This window comes from Colossoma macropomum, unplaced genomic scaffold, assembly GCF_904425465.1.
Source record: "Colossoma macropomum unplaced genomic scaffold, Colossoma_macropomum, whole genome shotgun sequence".
In the NCBI taxonomy this organism is placed as follows: Eukaryota; Metazoa; Chordata; class Actinopteri; order Characiformes; family Serrasalmidae; genus Colossoma; species Colossoma macropomum.
In genome coordinates, this window is record NW_023494793.1 from 615,001 (window position 1) to 632,538 (window position 17,538).

Sequence of the window (17,538 nt, forward strand, 5' to 3'; positions counted from 1 at the left end):
GATTAAACCTAAAAATGCGTAATCACACGTAGCCCCGCCCCCAGGACAAATCAAACATTTTTGAATAAATAATCATTTAATTTGAATAAACGGAATGTGATCTAAATTGAACGATTCTTGAAAACTCAACAAAAACCACAACACACAGTTTAAACACTGAATCACTGGCTCCTTTAATCACGCGTTCACTGAACCACTCACAGAATGATTCATTGAATGAATCACTCATTAAATCACTCATTCACTGAATTGCTCATTAAATCACTCATTCACATAATCACTCAGTCATTCATTCACTAAATCATTCATTGAATCACTCATTCACTGAATCACCCACTGAGCCATTAATTTACTGAATTACTCATTCACAGAATTGTTCACTGAATCATTTATAGAATCATCTTTTTAATTTATTCACTGAATCACTTATTATACCACTCAAATCACTGAATCACTCATTAAATCACTCATTCACTGAATCAATTATTATATCAATCTAATCACTGAATCACTCATTAAATCACTCATTCACTGAATCACTTATTATATCAATCTAATCACTGAATCACTCATTAAATCACTCATTCACTGAATCACTGAGTCGTTCAGTCATTGAATCATTGATGTAATGAGAGTGAATGAACCCCCCGTCTGTCTGCACTGCTGTTGTATCAAAGCCTCAAATCTTCAGAACTTTACTGGAGAAGGAAGAGAGTCACCTTTAAAGTGTGTTAATTAATGATTGAATCATTTAGGAGCGTTTCTATTGATTCGTTTATCATAAAGTGTTTACACTGTGTAGCAGCTGGAGCTTTCAGGTGGTCGTCAAAGCATTATTGACCTATACATATTTATCATACTTAAAGTGAGTTTAGTAGAAACTGTTTTATTACAGTTTTATTTAAAGACATATTCATAGTAAATGATAGCTCTTCATAGCTTCATAGCTCTTCTCTAGTTTTATATTATTTTGTGTAATGTTATTATATTTACTTAATCATTTATTTTATCATCTATTTCATAATTTTATGGGACTATTTTTATTTTTATTTATAACGTTTTTTTGCTGTATGTTTTTATTTTCTGAAACTTGTCTTCTTCTTACGTTTTATGTAAAGCACTTTGAGCTGCATCTCGATGTATGAAAGGTGCTGTATAAATAAAGGTTATTATTATTTTAAATTGATGCTGTTCAAAGCATCTCCAAAATGGTAAGTTTACAGGAGAGGGTTTACACAGAGGTTTACACAGACGTTTACACAGAGGTTTAGACAGGTTTACACAGAGGTTTAGACAGGTTTACACAGAGGTTTACACAGAGGTTTACACAGAGGTTTACACAGACGTTTACATAGAGGTTTAGACAGGTTTACACAGAGGTTTAGACAGGTTTACACAGAGGTTTAGACAGGTTTACACAGAGGTTTACACAGAGGTTTAGACAGGTTTACACAGAGGTTTAGACAGGTTTACACAGAGGTTTACACAGAGGTTTAGACAGGTTTACACAGAGGTTTACACAGGTTTACACAGAGGTTTACACAGAGGTTTACACAGAGGTTTACACAGACGTTTACACAGAGGTTTAGACAGGTTTACACAGAGGTTTAGACAGGTTTACACAGAGGTTTACACAGAGGTTTACACAGAGGTTTAGACAGGTTTACACAGAGGTTTAGACAGGTTTACACAGAGGTTTACACAGAGGTTTAGACAGGTTTACACAGAGGTTTACACAGATGTTTAGACAGGTTTACACAGAGGTTTAGACAGAGGTTTACACAGAGGTTTAGACAGAGGGTTACACAGAGGTTTAGACAGGTTTACACAGTTTACACAGAGGTTTACACAGAGGGTTTAGACAGAGGTTTACACAGAGGTTTACACAGAGGTTTACACAGAGGTTTACACAGAGGGTTTACACAGAGGTTTACACAGAGGTTTAGACAGAGGGTTACACAGAGGTTTACACAGAGGTTTAGACAGGTTTACACAGAGGTTTACACAGAGGTTTACACAGATGTTTAGACAGGTTTACACAGAGGTTTAGACAGAGGTTTACACAGAGGTTTACACAGAGGTTTAGACAGAGGTTTACACAGAGGTGTACACAGAGGTGTACACAGAGGTTTACACAGAGGTTTAGACAGAGGTTTACACAGGTTTACACAGAGGTTTAGACAGAGGGTTACACAGAGGTTTACACAGAGGTTTAGACAGAGGGTTACACAGGTTTACACAGAGGTTTACACAGAGGTTTAGACAGGTTTACACAGAGGGTTTACACAGAGGTTTACACAGAGGTTTAGACAGAGGTTTACACAGAGGTTTAGACAGAGGTTTACACAGAGGTTTACACAGAGGTTTAGACAGAGGTTTACACAGAGGTTTAGACAGAGGGTTACACAGAGGTTTAGACAGAGGGTTACACAGGTTTACACAGAGGTTTACACAGAGGTTTAGACAGGTTTACACAGAGGGTTTACACAGAGGTTTACACAGAGGTTTACACAGAGGTTTAGACAGAGGGTTACACAGAGGTTTACACAGAGGTTTACACAGAGGTTTACACAGAGGGTTACACAGAGGTTTACACAGAGGTTTACACAGAGGTTTACACAGAGCTGCTGAGCTCAAATTATGTAGAAAAAAGAAAAAAATGACAGAAATGGAGATGAATGTTCTTCTTTAGACAGTGATGAAATAATAGCTCTATTCTATTTTATATTAGATTTATCAGTTTAATCATTGTTGTTATGATTATTATGAATGTAGTGTGATATTATATGGTTATTGTGTGTACAGTGTAAAATACGATGATATAAATATCAGTCGTGTGGGACGCGAGGCTTTAGACGCTGAGTGCTAATACAGGCGCTAACAGGAAGTGTGGTTACTAATGCAGGTTAATGTGTGTGTGGTGAGGCTGCACTAATGGAGCCGTTTAGTTATCGGATGGTTTGGTGTGATTTTATCACTGAAATGGACCCATCATAAACAAAAACGTTCAGATAGAAAATTCTCATCTGCTCCTCTTTCAGGGCTCAGTTTAATCATTTTCACTGTTAAATTCTAGTTTTAGAATAATAATGAATACAGCACATAAATATTTATACAGCACGTTTCATACACAAAGGCAAGTCAGTACTTTAAACAAATAAAATAAATAAAAACAAAAGGAACATCAAAAAGAAAAAAATAAAGACAAAGTGCTTAATAGTGAAAAACTAAAAAAACCAAATATTTAATAATAAAACTTATGGCTTATTATTTAATAATAAAGCTTCTGGCTTAAAAATATAAAATGAAATATAAAATTAAAGGGTAATGATAAAAAAAAACAAATAGTATAAAATAAGATAAAAAAATAAAAATAAGAAAATAAAAACATTAAAAACAAGTGCAGTACTGAACAAAGGCACAAGAAAACAAGAACATCTGTAAACTGGACTTGATGGCGGCACTCAGAGCAAATCTGACCTCATCTGGGAGTTTGTTCCAGCAGTTATCATAATGACTGAGTGCTGCCCCACCCTGTTTGTTCTGATTCAGGGCTGTACTAACTGACCGGCCTCCACTGATTCCTAGGAAATAATGTTTGGGTAGTGTACAGTGGTGTTTGGATGGTTAAAGATATTTGAGTCAGGTGTGTAGTGGTGTTTGGATGGTTAAAGGTGTTTGAGTCAGGTGTGTGGTGGTGTTTGGATGGTTAAAGGTGTTTCAGTCAGGTGTGTGGTGGTATTTGGATGGTCAAAGGTGTTTGATTCAGGTGTGGTGGTGTTTGGATGGTTAAAGATATGTCAGTCAGGTGTGTGCGGTGGTATTTGGATGGTTAGAGGGGTTTGAGTCAGGTATGTGGTGGTGTTTGGATGGTTAAAGGTGTTTGAGTCAGGTGTGTGGTGGTGTTTGAATGGTTAAAGGTGTTTGAGTCAGGTGTGTGGTGGTGTTTGGATGTTAATGGTGTTTCATTCCGGTGTGTGGTGGTGTTTGGATGGTTAACGGTGTTTGATTCAGGTGTGTGGTGGTGTTTGGATGGTTAAAGGTGTTTGTTTCAGGTGTGTGGTAGTGTTTGGATGGTTAAAGGTATTTGAGTCAGGTGTGTAGTGGTGTTTGGATGGTTAAAGGTGTTTGAGTCAGGTGTGTGGTGGTGTTCGGATGGTTAAAGGTGTTTCAGTCAGGTGTGTGGTGGTATTTGGATGGTCAAAGGTGTTTGATTCAGGTGTGTGGTGGTGTTTGGATGGTTAAAGGTGTTTCATTCAGGTGTGGTGGTGTTTGGATGGTTAAAGATATGTCAGTCAGGTGTGTGCGGTGGTATTTGGATGGTTAGAGGGGTTTGAGTCAGGTATGTGGTGGTGTTTGGATGGTTAAAGGTGTTTGAGTCAGGTGTGTGGTGGTGTTTGAATGGTTAAAGGTGTTTGAGTCAGGTGTGTGGTGGTGTTTGGATGTTAATGGTGTTTCATTCCGGTGTGTGGTGGTGTTTGGATGGTTAACGGTGTTTCATTCAGGTGTGTGGTGGTGTTTGGATGGTTAAAGGTGTGTCAGTCAGGTGTGTGTGGTGGTGTTTGGATGGTTAAAGGGGTTTGAGTCAGGTGTGTGGTGGTATTTGGATGGTTAAAGGTGTTTGAGTCAGGTGTGTGGTGGTGTTTGGATGGTTAAAGGTGTTTGAGTCAGGTGTGTGGTGGTGTTTGGATGGTTAAAGGGGTTTCAGTCAGGTGTGTGGTGGTTGGATGGTTAAAGGTGTTTGAGTCAGGTGTGTGGTGGTGTTTGGATGGTTAAAGGTGTTTGAGTCAGGTGTGTGGTGTTTGGATGGTTAAAGGTGTTTGAGTCAGGTGTGTGGTGGTGTTCGGATGGTTAAAGGTGTTTGAGTCAGGTGTGTGGTGGTGTTTGGATGGTTAAAGGTGTTTGAGTCAGGTGTGTGGTGGTGTTTGGGTGGTTAAAGGGGTTTGAGTCAGGTGTGTGGTGGTGTTTGGATGGTTAAAGGTGTTTCAGTCAGGTGTGTGGTGGTGTTTGATGGTTAAAGGTGTTTGAGTCAGGTATGTGGTGGTGTTTGGGTGGTTAAAGGGGTTTGAGTCAGGTGTGTGGTGGTGTTTGGGTGGTTAAAGGGGTTTGAGTCAGGTATGTGGTGGTGTTTGGGTGGTTAAAGGGGTTTGAGTCAGGTGTGTGGTGGTGTTTGGATGGTTAAAGGTGTTTCAGTCAGGTGTGTGGTGGTGTTTGGAGAGTAGTCAGGCAGGAGTTTGAGGTGGGTGTGCTGAGGAGTTGGTGATGACTCTGCTCAGTTACTGCTCTCCTCACTGTGCTGAGGCGAGTTAGACAGCAGTGAGAGATGGTTTCTGACTGAACTGTGTTTCTGCTTTAAGGCGTCTTCACACTAAGATTGATTTGATATCATGTTATAATAACAGACTAATAAACAGCAGCTCAGCCAGTGTTTAATAGTTTATTAATGACTATTAAGATTTGAATTGAGCTAAACTGCTGTAGCTGAATGGTGGAGCTAAACTGCTGTAGCTGAATGGGTGGGGCTAAACTGCTGTAGACTGAATGGTGGGGCTAAACTGCTGTAGCTGAATGGGTGGAGCTAAACTGCTGTAGACTGAATGGTGGGGCTAAACTGCTGTAGACTGAATGGTGGGGCTAAACTGCTGTAGACTGAATGGTGGAGCTAAACTGCTGTAGCTGAATGGTGGAGCTAAACTGCTGTAGACTGAATGGTGGGGCTAAACTGCTGTAGACTGAATGGTGGGGCTAAACTGCTGTAGACTGAATGGTGGGGCTAAACTGCTGTAGACTGAATGGTGGAGCTAAACTGCTGTAGCTGAATGGTGGAGCTAAACTGCTGTAGACTGAATGGTGGGGCTAAACTGCTGTAGCTGAATGGGTGGGGCTAAACTGCTGTAGACTGAATGGTGGGGCTAAACTGTTGTAGACTGAATGGTGGGGCTAAACTGCTGTAGACTGAATGGTGGGGCTAAACTGCTGTAGACTGAATGGGTGGAGCTAAACTGCTGTAGCTGAATGGTGGAGCTAAACTGCTGCAGCTGAATGGTGGAGCTAAACTGCTGTAGACTGAATGGGTGGGGCTAAACTGCTGTAGACTGAATGGTGGGGCTAAACTGCTGTAGCTGAATGGTGGAGCTAAACTGCTGTAGACTGAATGGGTGGGGCTAAACTGCTGTAGACTGAATGGTGGGGCTAAACTGCTGTAGCTGAATGGTGGAGCTAAACTGCTGCAGCTGAATGGTGGAGCTAAACTGCTGTAGACTGAATGGGTGGGGCTAAACTGCTGTAGACTGAATGGTGGGGCTAAACTGCTGTAGCTGAATGGTGGAGCTAAACTGCTGTAGCTGAATGGGTGGGGCTAAACTGCTGTAGACTGAATGGTGGGGCTAAACTGCTGTAGCTGAATGGTGGGGCTAAACTGCTGTAGGCTGAATGGGTGGGGCTAAACTGCTGTAGACTGAATGGTGGAGCTAAACTGCTGTAGACTGAATGGGTGGGGCTAAACTGCTGTAGACTGAATGGTGGAGCTAAACTGCTGTAGCTGAATGGTGGAGCTAAACTGCTGTAGGCTGAATAGGTGGGGCTAAACTGCTGTAGACTGAATGGGTGGGGCTAAACTGCTGTAGACTGAATGGTGGAGCTAAACTGCTGTAGCTGAATGGTGGAGCTAAACTGCTGTAGCTGAATAGGTGGGGCTAAACTGCTGTAGGCTGAATGGGTGGGGCTAAACTGCTGTAGCTGAATGGTGGGGCTAAACTGCTGTAGCTGAATAGGTGGGGCTAAACTGCTGTAGCTGAATGGTGGAGCTAAACTGCTGTAGCTGAATGGTGGGGCTAAACTGCTGTAGGCTGAAGGGGCGGGGCTAAACTGAACATATATGAATATTTATTCAGTAGAATACAGTAGAATTTTGCAGTTTTGCTGCATGTTTTTTTATTACTAAATTTAACGTCCCAGTTTATGTGACTCAATCATGAGGTGAGCACACAGCACATTACCCAGCATGCTTTAGTCCCACAGTGCTGGGGAAGCGGTTTGTGGTGCTGCTGAAGGTTTTTCTTTGCGTATAAAGTCTTTGGGTTCCTCTGTGTCCGTCTGTTCAGGTTGGATCTGAGAGCTAAAGGAAGCTAAACCGGCCGCTCCCTCGGCTCAGGTGTCTCCTTTGAACCGGCTGTTTTCTGAAGCCAGGCTCTTTTATTAGATGTTGTTTTTGGTGCTTGGCTGGTTTGGAGGAGATCTCCCTGAGCCCTTTCTCTGGAGACAGTACTGACACTGCTGTGGCTCGACTCCATTTGTTTAGCGTTTTTTCCCAGAATAAACGTTCCCTGCGATGCCCATGAAGAGAGCCGGTGTGAGTGTGCTCGCTAAAGCAGGCTGAATAGATGATTTGTGAGAAATATCTTGGAAGACGCTTGTTTGGTGCTATTCAGGCTCCATCCACCCACTCAATCAGGAGGGAGTGGCTGGAAAAAAGCGCTAAAGAACCATGCAGAGCGTTTTAGCACTCGCTCAAACACTTACAGAACCCTTAAAGCGCCAGTTTGGTGTCGTTTAAATGAGACCAGCAGTTATAAAGCTGCTATAAAGCTGCTATAAAGCTGCAATGACATTTTCACAGTGCATCAGACAGCCAGTCAATCCTGCTCTGTTAAAAAGCAGTGCAGTATAACAATTAAAGCGATAGTTCAGCAAGAAATCAAACCGCCCAATTGTATCAGCTGAGACATGTTTGGCGCCTGAAGTTTTGCTTCTTTAGTTTTAGCACTGGAGCTATGAGGCTAATGTGGCTAACAGGTAATGAAAGCTTATACCCCACCAGTTAGCATGATGCTAACTTCAAGCCTGAGTCTCTGACCTCACACTGACCTCAAATCGTTATTAAAATCCCAGTGTAAAACATCAAAAATGTTTGTATGATACTAACATTGAGTGTTATGTTAAATATTCTGATCTGATAACTATCTAGGCGTGGCCTAATATTCTAATGAGTGTGCTTGATTGACGTCCAACAGTCCCAGCCTGCTACACCACTAAAGCAGAAATAATTGCAATGGTGTGAGCAAAGTGGGGAGGAATAATCAGACAGACGGGTCTCTGATTAGAACACAGAGGGACTGTAGGAGAACACAGACCTGTTATTCTCATTTTTAGTGTTCATAATTTAATTTTTATATTCATTTTCATGATTATCTATTCCCCCTCTGTCTGAAACGCTCTGATTGAGCTCCTGTGTTTTTAAGCCCCGCCTCCCAATGAACCCAGTGTGCTCTGATTGGTCAGCTCTTCCACTCTGTTCTGATCGGTCAGCCTCCAGAGTTGTTCCCCCCTCCAGGTTCCGCCCCTGTCCTGCAGTCTGCAGACAGACCCTTCTCTCCTGAGCAGCTGTAACTCCACTGTGGCTGTTTCTCCAGCGGCGTCGGTTCTGCTGGATCAGTTTGATCCAGAGTGGATCCTGAAAGTCTGGTCAGCATCAGTCCTCCTCCAGTAGCCGCTGTGCGCTGCATGAGGGGGCGGAGCTGGCCTGGAGGCGGGCAGTAAGGACTGTGTTACGAGATGATGTCATCCTGTAACAAAGGAAAAAAAGGGCTGGAATTCCAACGAGGCGTTTCAGGCAGCGGAGAACAGTGGGTTCTGTGGGAGAGAGTCTCTCCCTCTGGAGGGAACGCTGAGCTTTGGGACTCTGTAGAACGTTTACATGCACAAACAGATACGACACAGTAAAGGAAAGAGAAATACATCAGCTGTTCAGTGGATGTTCACAGGAAATGCTCTGTATGTGTCTGACGTGGCCCACAAGGGCGAGATTAACCTGCAGAGAAGGAAACACAGATTTCGGCTCCCTGGGGGTTTAAATGAGCCCTTTAATAGACTTGATTATGCAGATTCTGACACTGTTATCTATAAACATGGACTAAAGTTCATTAGCATAGCTAAAAACAGCTCCTCTTGAAGCCTGAATATCCGCATCCTCATATAAAACAATGACGTTCCAGCTGAAAGAGTGACCGCTGGGGTGGTGAGGGACGTGTCTGTGATGGACGCTGTTTTTGTCCTCCCCAGGCCGTCTTTGATGTGGACAGGAACAAAGGCCTGACCCTGATTGAAGTGTGGGAGGGGTTAACTCCAGATGACATTAGGAAGTGCACAGGCGCAGACTTTGAGGTGAGTGATGCATACTGGGAAGTGTAGTGAATAGCACCAATTCTGTTCACAAGTAGAACAGTTCCTCCAGGCTCCGCCCACTAATGTGTTCTTTTGTACTGTTGTGAGGTTTACAGAACGCAGATACAAGATCCCATTAAACCTAATGAGAAGCTGTCCACACTTAAAAAGATGGTTCTTCAAGGGTTCTTTAGTATTGAAAATGTTTCTATATAGAACCAGGAACACTCAAAGAACCCTTTAATCATGCAAAGGTTCTTTGCATTGTGAAAGGGTTCTTAAGATTGATAGAGAATGTGCTGTAGATGTTTCTGTATAGAACCTTTTTTCAAAAGGGTTCTATATAGCACCAGAAAGAGTTCCTCTGTTAAGATGTCAAGCTTGCAACAATAGCAGAACCCTTCTTGGTGCTATATAGAACCATACGCAACACATTCTCCATCAGTCTGAAGAACCATTTCACCATGGAAAGAATCCTTTAATCATGCAAATGGTTCTTTGAGTGTTCATGGTTCTATGTAGAACCTTTTTGAAAAGGGTTCTATACAGCACCAGAAAAGGTTCTGCTATTATTACAATGTAAAGCTCGTAACACTAGAAGAACCCATTTTGTGCCACATAGAACCTTTTTCAAAAAGGTTCTTCATAGAACCGCATGCAATACATTCTCCATCAGTCCAAAGAACCCTTTAAAAATGCAGTGGGTTCCTTGAGTGTTCATGGTTCTATACGGAATCATTTTCTTTACCAAAGAACCCTTGTTAAGTTTGTAGAACAGGCTCAGTTTATATCACAGTACCTACATTTACAGCCAAAGAACCCACTTGTGGGCGGAGCTTGGAGATTACAGTACCGTCACATTTTTTTCTTTTGTTTGTAAATAAATTAGTTGTTTGTTGTGTTTATTACAGTGTTGAACATCTCAGGATGGTTCTGATAGAACAGTGTTGTCTCACAGGATCAAATCTAATAATAAGAACACGCTTCTGGGGACGACTTGGCGCTGGATTTTGCTGAAATTGGCCCCTAAAAGTTATACCCTCTGTAAGCCCCGCCCCCAGATTCCTGTGCTCTGTACTCTTTTTAACACCGAGTTCAGTCAGTAACCACACAAGCTCAGCTAGTGAAACTCTGTTAATCTGCCGTATGAGGGGAGAGGGAATCCCCGTGTTTTCAGTTTGGTTTATTCTAACTAGGGCTGTAACGATTCTGAAACTGGGATCGGAACCGTGATCCAAACAGTGCAAATTTTGGTGCATCGGAAAGTGAAATATTTGAAATGAGAAAATTTGTCGCATTGTAAATTTGAAAATTTAGACTTTTGTAATTTTAAATTAAAATTTCGGCACATTGGACAGTGTTGACGAACACACCAGCGCCCCCTACTGTGAGCTTCTCCTTCACAAGGCGCTGGATTGGTTCTGAATTTTCACTCTCAGTTTGTAGTAAGTCTGCATTCCCACATTTAGCCCAGAATTCCTCACGGTTCTCCCCAGACGTTCTGGTTACGAGGTCTGCCCCTGCGAGACTCAGAACGAGCACAGAAGTGGAGAAGTTTTAATGTTTTGTTTTCTCTCTTTTTAAACAGGTCTCTCCTAATTTAAAGCCAATGCAGCAGATCTGACGCTGGAGCCGAAACGCTCCGATATCTCCGGAATTTCACTCAGAAGACGAGAAACAATCAGCCATCAAGCAACTTAACGCTCTTGCAGGAAAATGCAGTGCAATAAATTTAACTTTGGTGAGTAAAACCATCTTAAATCTGGTCCAAATATCTAATATTTCTCATTTTGAGATTGTTGTAAGAATATTATAAGATTGTTTTGGTTAAAAGTCATAATTCATTTCTATTTGATCATTTTACAGCCTCTCTTTATCCAATTAAACAGACTGTTTTAATTACTGTGCCTTTAAGACTAACATATTATGTAAATGAGCTCTGTTCTGATTGGCTGCCTTGTTCAAAAAGCAGCCCAGACTGAAAGACTCTTTGTGATTTCAGCATGAATGGGCGGGGCTAACCTGCTGTAGGCTGAATGGGTGGATATATGCAAATGTGTTGGTTTTTGTGGCATCACAAAGATGGAATTAATAAACCGAAACAAAGAAAATTCACTTTCAGTGAAACGGCCCTTTAAAAAAGGGTGAAAATGGTCTAGACAATCTAAATAATCTTATAATATTCTTACAGTTAGTCAAAATGAGAAATATTAGATATCTTGACTACATTAAGATGGTTTTATTTGCCAGTGTCATGTTGTTTTGCAGTGACCGAGATCTACATTACATTAACGTCCAGAATGTGTGGTTCTGAATGTGTGTATGAAGCTGAGCTCTGCAGTGAGACGATCTGAATACAGAGCAGAGCTAAAGGTCAGAGAGTGATTACAGTGTCAGAGACTCATCAGTAGAGCACACGGTAAACATTGTGTCCAGATAAACAGATAAGGTTCATTCTTCTCCATGTTCATTATAAACCTGAATCTCTTCCTCCTCGTCCGATCGGTTCACTCAGATTTCAGCCAGACTTTTATGCATGAATCCATTTTACACACCGGCAGCAGCAGCTTTTGATTCCTCACTTACATCAGCGCTTTAGTTCTGTTTTGTAAATAATAAAAGATTTTGTGTCTCATCAGATGGAAGAGCTTCTGTGTCTCATTTCAGTATCACCTATTAGTGTTTCCAATAAAGTGGCCACAGAGCAGAACTGGGTGGGGGTGTTTCTAATAAAGTGGCTACTGAGTGGAAGTAGGAGGGGACATTTCTAATAAAGTGGCCAGCGAGTGGAAGTAGGTGTTGGTGTTTCTAATAAAGTGGCCAACGAGTGGAAGTAGGTGGGGTGTTTCTAATAAAGTGGCCAGCGAGTGGAAGTAGGTGGGGGTGTTTCTAATAAAGTGGCCAACGAGTGGAAGTAGGTGGGGGTGTTTCTAATAAAGTGGCCAGCGAGTGGAAGTAGGTGGGGGTGTTTCTAATAAAGTGGCCAACGAGTGGAAGTAGGTGGGGGTGTTTCTAATAAAGTGGCCAACGAGTGGAAGTAGGTGGGGTGTTTCTAATAAAGTGGCCAGCGAGTGGAAGTAGGTGTGGGTGTGTCTTTTGTCTAATAAAGTGGTCACAGCGTGAGTTACTCATTTTTGAGGATGGATCAAGGGCGGTGTGGGGGGGGGGTGTACGTTTACGTGAGGTTCCTGCTGTTACATAATGAATCAGTCAAACTGGTCAATCGGATCGATTCATCTGATCGTAACCGCAGGGCTTTAGGGGTAAGTGTGTGTGTGTGTGTCTCTCTGTGTGTGTGTGTGTGTGTGTGTGTGTGTGTGTCTCTCTGTGTGTGTGTGTGTGTGTGTGTGTGTGTGTGGTTTTGGGGGCGTGGCGCTACGAGCGCTCTGAACAGTGACGGTCTATTCAGTTCTACCGAACCAATTCTTTCGGTCTCTCCGTTTAAATGAATCGAACGACTCATTTGATTCACAAGTCAACTTCATTCTGATTTCCTTTCCACACAGTGACTTTACATTTAGTGATTGGTGATTAGTGAACTGTTTTCTCTTCTGTAAACAGTTATTTACCGCGCACACATGCAAGGCAGAATAAACAAACAACAGAAAGAGGAATCGTATTCTGAAATGGGATCTTATATTGTAACTGTATGGTGTTAAATTGTAAAAAAAATTAATTGGGGTTTATTTAGTCTTTAACGGTCATGCATGGTACTTTTTGATTTTATGACATTATTATTTTTTAATTACAACTTTATTAGAGTGCTCCAGCCTATAAAGCAATGTATGAAATAATACGATATAAATAATTGTTGCTTAATAATTAGTTATTATTTGAATCATTGCGTCATACACGTTTTATAAAAATATAAACTGCGTTATTATGATCTTCATTTACTTTATTCTGTCATCAAGACGGTCATGAACCTCGTGCACACAAAAAAAGTGCGAATCAGTTGGGACCTGCGAAAAGAGTCGGCTCCTCCGATTCACTAGCGGTGAGTCGGTTCAGCGGAGTGATTCTCTCGAAGGCTCGGCGTTGTCTCCGGGAGCGCGCGGCGGCAGTGTGGGCTCTGGGCTCGCGGCAGCATGGCCTCCTCTCAGGGGAAAGCGGAGCTGCGGCACGCGGACTGGATGGCCACTTTACCGGAGAACCTGCACACAGTTCCGCTCACCAACCTCGCCATACCGGGTGAGTGCGCGCGCGCGCGCGAGAGAGCCACGCCGAACGCCGAGCGTTTTGCCGACTTGCAGGGCTGCGTTTGAGCTCCTTCGCCGCGCGGCTGGAGTGCTGAAAAAGCCTCGCCGCGCGCGTTTGGGCGGGTTTGCGCGCTTTTCTGCTGTTTTGGAAGCTGCTTTGTTGATTTAAGCGCTCGGATTAGTGAAAGGCGCGTGCAGGTGTGATGTGCAGCCCGGAGCTGCGGCGTGTAAATAAGTGCAAAAAAATCAAGGTTTGCATCCTGAACAGGCAGCACGAGGGAAATGGGTCCGCACACTTGTTGCACGAGCACAGCGTGGTTTCATACTGTATTTGTCACTTTATGGGGATTAATTATAAAAATAGATTATATATTAAGAACCAGCATTAGACATAAACATGCTGCGAAGCTGCTGTGCTCATGAGCATCAGGGAAGGGCGGATCAATACTGAAGTATCGATACTTACAAAAATGGTGAGAATGTTTTTTTTTTAAGTGTAATAATAATAATAATAATAATAATAATAATAATAATAACTAGATGTTTGATGTTCACTTTTGAAAGTGGTCGAATGGTACTGCTCAGTATCGGATCATGAAAAAAGATGATCAGTGTTATTGACGATCCTGAATGTGCATGTCAGCCTGACCATCTCTGTGCAGTAAACTGCCCATCCCACCCGCTGCTGCTTCCTCTCCATCGCATTAGCCGCTCTGCTGTCCAGATAATGCTGAAACCAGAGCATGTGGTCATTTTATCACCAGCAGTGCGTGAGCATAAGGCTTATTATTATTGTCCACTTTGCATTGCCAAAACAGTTCAAATGCATGTTCAGTTGCTCATCGGTCATTAAAACTGACCGGTGTTGGTGATAAACGGACTGCACTGTGAAATCGGGGCATTTTTAACTGTAAAATCAGGTTATAAAGGTGTTTTTCTCTGGAACTGAAATGAGCCAGCGCTGGTGTTTTGGTTGCTGAGGTTCAGGCTTGTTCACACTGGAAGGTCTAGTTCAGCTGAGCTCTGGTTCTGTAAGTGCGGTTCCTGAGAACAAGTGAGAACACTGACATTAGAACCCGAGTTAGCTGTACTGTAGAAATAATCCCAGGTTATATTAATCCTGTGCTATATTGAACTGTAGAAGTAATACCAGATTACATTAATTCTGTGCAATATTGAACCATAGAAATAATCCTAGGTTATATTAATCCCATGTTATATCGAGCCATATAAATAATCCCAGCTCGTATTAATCCTGTGCTATATCAAACTGGAGAAATAATCTAATTGTATAGTAATCCTGTGCTATATCGAACTGTAGATATAATCCCAGGTTATAAATCCCATGCTATGAAAGTAACACTGTAGAAATGATCCTAGTTTATTTTAGTCTTATGCTATAAAACTAATTGTAGAAAAAATCACAGATTAAATTAATCCTGTCCTATAAAACTAACTCCAGACGTAATGCCAGATTATGTAAATCCTGTGCTATATCAAACCATAGAAATAATCCTAGATTGTTTTAATCCTGTGCTGTATCAAACTGTAGAAATAATTCCAGGTTATATTAATCCTGTGCTATATTGAACCGTAGAAATAATCCCAGATTACAGTGTGTAGAAAGTACAGATTTTTCTTTTGAAATGTAGTGAGTAAAATGAAAAAGTATAAGTACAGTAAGTACTCTTTGTTCCTGACCCCTGGTGGCCTGTAGGGGCTTTGATGCTTCCTCAGGTTCCAGTTTGGCCGAGTTTCAGCTCTGACCAGTCCTCTTACAGTTCTGACCGTGAGCGGAGCCAGACTTCATCTAAACAGCTGTTCGTGGAATCCTGCTGGACAGATCCATCCCTTTCACATGGTTATCTGCTCCCAGGGGATTCTGGGTAAAGACTCCCGGCACTATCTGCCCCTGCTGGCCTGCAGGGGCGTCAGAAGGTCAAGCGTTCTGTCCTAAAGACACTAGAACAGTGGAACAGCAGACTCAGTGTAGAGGATGTGTAACCTGCGTGTGTGAAATCACTCTCAGTGCGCTGATCACACTGATTACTCTTTATAACTGACCTATAGATGATCAATTGATCAAACAGCAAGATTATTAATGAATAAGATCATTGTAACGTTTCTGGGATTGATTAATGAAACACAGTCACTGATTTTCTTTTCTTATTCAGCTCATTTCACCCTGTAGATTTGACCTGGTCGTCATATTTAAAGGGGAGCTCCACCTATTTTACCAAATACCTGCATAAAAACGTTTAAGATTAAACAGAGTCGTTCAGAGAGGTTCTGCGTTCTAGATAAACTTACAGAACTGTTCACAGTGGTGGTGATAGGAACCAGACGTCCACCTCTAAAAGCTCCCTCACAGAAAGTTCCTACATGAAATGGTTATGAATTCACTGCCTGATGACTGAGACACTGTTTTATGATAGTTTTAGGAGTTTTTGGTCCTAAAACACATTAATCTGGTCAATATATGTGATATTTCTCATGTTGAGATTGTTTAGCTTATTAGATCACTTCACTTCTTTTTATACACTGTTTACTCGTTTTTAGTAATTTCTCACTAAATTGGAAGATCATTGTGCTTGAAACATTAAAACTATCTGACAGTACAGTGAGATATTCTACTTGATAAAATGACCAAAAAGTCTGGAAATTAGTTAGATAATCTAATAAAAAGTTAACAACCTCAACATGAGAAACATAATAATTTCACTTATTCTGTTATTTGCAGTGTATTCATGGTGGAGGGATACATGCAGGGCGCTGTGAGGCAAAATAGTCCCCAAAGAAAACTTATTATTTCAGATTTTCCACTATTTTCCATCATCAACATTCCATATAAACTCAGAAGACTCGTGTAGGTTCACTGGTGGTTCTGGATAGTAAATAAAATGTCTATATCTGTGTTGTAGTCATGGCGACCCCTGGTTCCTATCACCACCACTGTAAAGACATCTGAACCATTTCACACCAAACCTCTCTGAACCTCTCTGATTACATCCCAGTTGTGGAGAAATCATGATAAATTGGTGGAATTCCCCTTTAAGGTGGGTTTCCTAAAGCTTCTGAACTTCACTCGTAAATAAATGTTCCGACAGAAAGGTTGAAGTTTTTCTCCGTCGCCTCGTTTTTCTCCTTTATTTTTATGTTTTGTGTGGTAACAAAGAGAAACTCACACTGTGGGTTTATATGAACTATTTCTGACTGAAAGCAGCAGAGAAACTGTGAGGAAAGTCCAGATTCTGAACTTTCAGTCCAGATCACATCAGCGTCTGTAGGAGGAGGAATTTTATTATGATGTGATGAAAGGTTATTGTTGTGTGATCATGCAGGAATAAAACATCCTTTACATTGTTGTTGATTGTTGACAGAGACAGTATAGCTGCGGAGCCCTTTTTCCAGGATTTGGGAATGGCATCTAGATAGATAGATATGTATGAACCTGACTTTGAACTTAAAGATATTCGTAAATAAACACAACAAATCTAGCACACGTAGACCGCTCGTACACATCATGATGATGGAACGTCTACAGTATAGCTGCAGAACCCTCTTTCCAGGATTTGGGAATGGCGTCTATAGCAAAACAACAGCAGCTCTAGATATATAGACGTTAATAGATCAATATTGGTCAACAAGTTAGACTGAGTCAGAGTGTGTCTCAGTGCTGGGGGGGGTGTTCTGGTCCTGATCTCCATGGTTAGTTTAGAGGTTCCTCTCACGGTGACAAGGTTCCCCAGCGCAGCAGGAGAATGAGAGTGTTCCTAGTTTCTTTCAGCTGCTGTTAAAGTCTGCTGGAGTCCATCTGCTGAGCTGTTGGTTCTAATCTCAGTCTCACTGTGGAGGTTAACAGACGCCCTGCAGACCAGCAGCACCTGAGCCTCATCATGGGGTGGAGAACTCAGTGTAAACTCAGCAGCTCAGCCGCCGGGGTCAGACACAAGGCTTACACCTCAGTACTGCCCGTCCACTCGGCGCCCGTTCTGGGTCTAAAACATAGCTTGTTGCTTCAACCATAAAAATATGCCTCATGTTGTAACAAGCAGCTAAAATACAACAAACACTCTCAGTTCTGAGCCTGTATTACAGAAACTTCCTCTCTTTTAGTGTTAAGATCTGACCGGTCAAGATTAGACGTTACACAGGTTCATATTACAGAAGTAAATCA

The 17,538-nt window shown here is 41.9% G+C and overlaps 2 protein-coding genes across 2 annotated transcripts in view; both read left to right on the forward strand.

Annotated features, from left to right (window-relative positions):
• Positions 1–11,802, forward strand: part of oxct1a (3-oxoacid CoA transferase 1a) — an 81,415-nt gene extending 69,613 nt beyond the window's left edge. The window contains exons 16-17 of the mRNA XM_036578143.1: positions 9,061–9,162; positions 10,751–11,802. Coding sequence (XP_036434036.1) covers positions 9,061–9,162; positions 10,751–10,786 — 138 coding nt within the window. The 3' untranslated portion in view covers positions 10,787–11,802. The remainder of the gene's footprint in view (positions 1–9,060; positions 9,163–10,750) is intronic.
• A 647-nt stretch (positions 11,803–12,449) lies between these two features.
• The window catches only part of plcxd3 (phosphatidylinositol-specific phospholipase C, X domain containing 3), a 39,582-nt gene continuing 34,493 nt past the window's right edge, over positions 12,450–17,538 (forward strand). Inside the window, exon 1 of the mRNA XM_036578144.1 lies at positions 12,450–13,353. Coding sequence (XP_036434037.1) covers positions 13,251–13,353 — 103 coding nt within the window. The 5' untranslated portion in view covers positions 12,450–13,250. The remainder of the gene's footprint in view (positions 13,354–17,538) is intronic.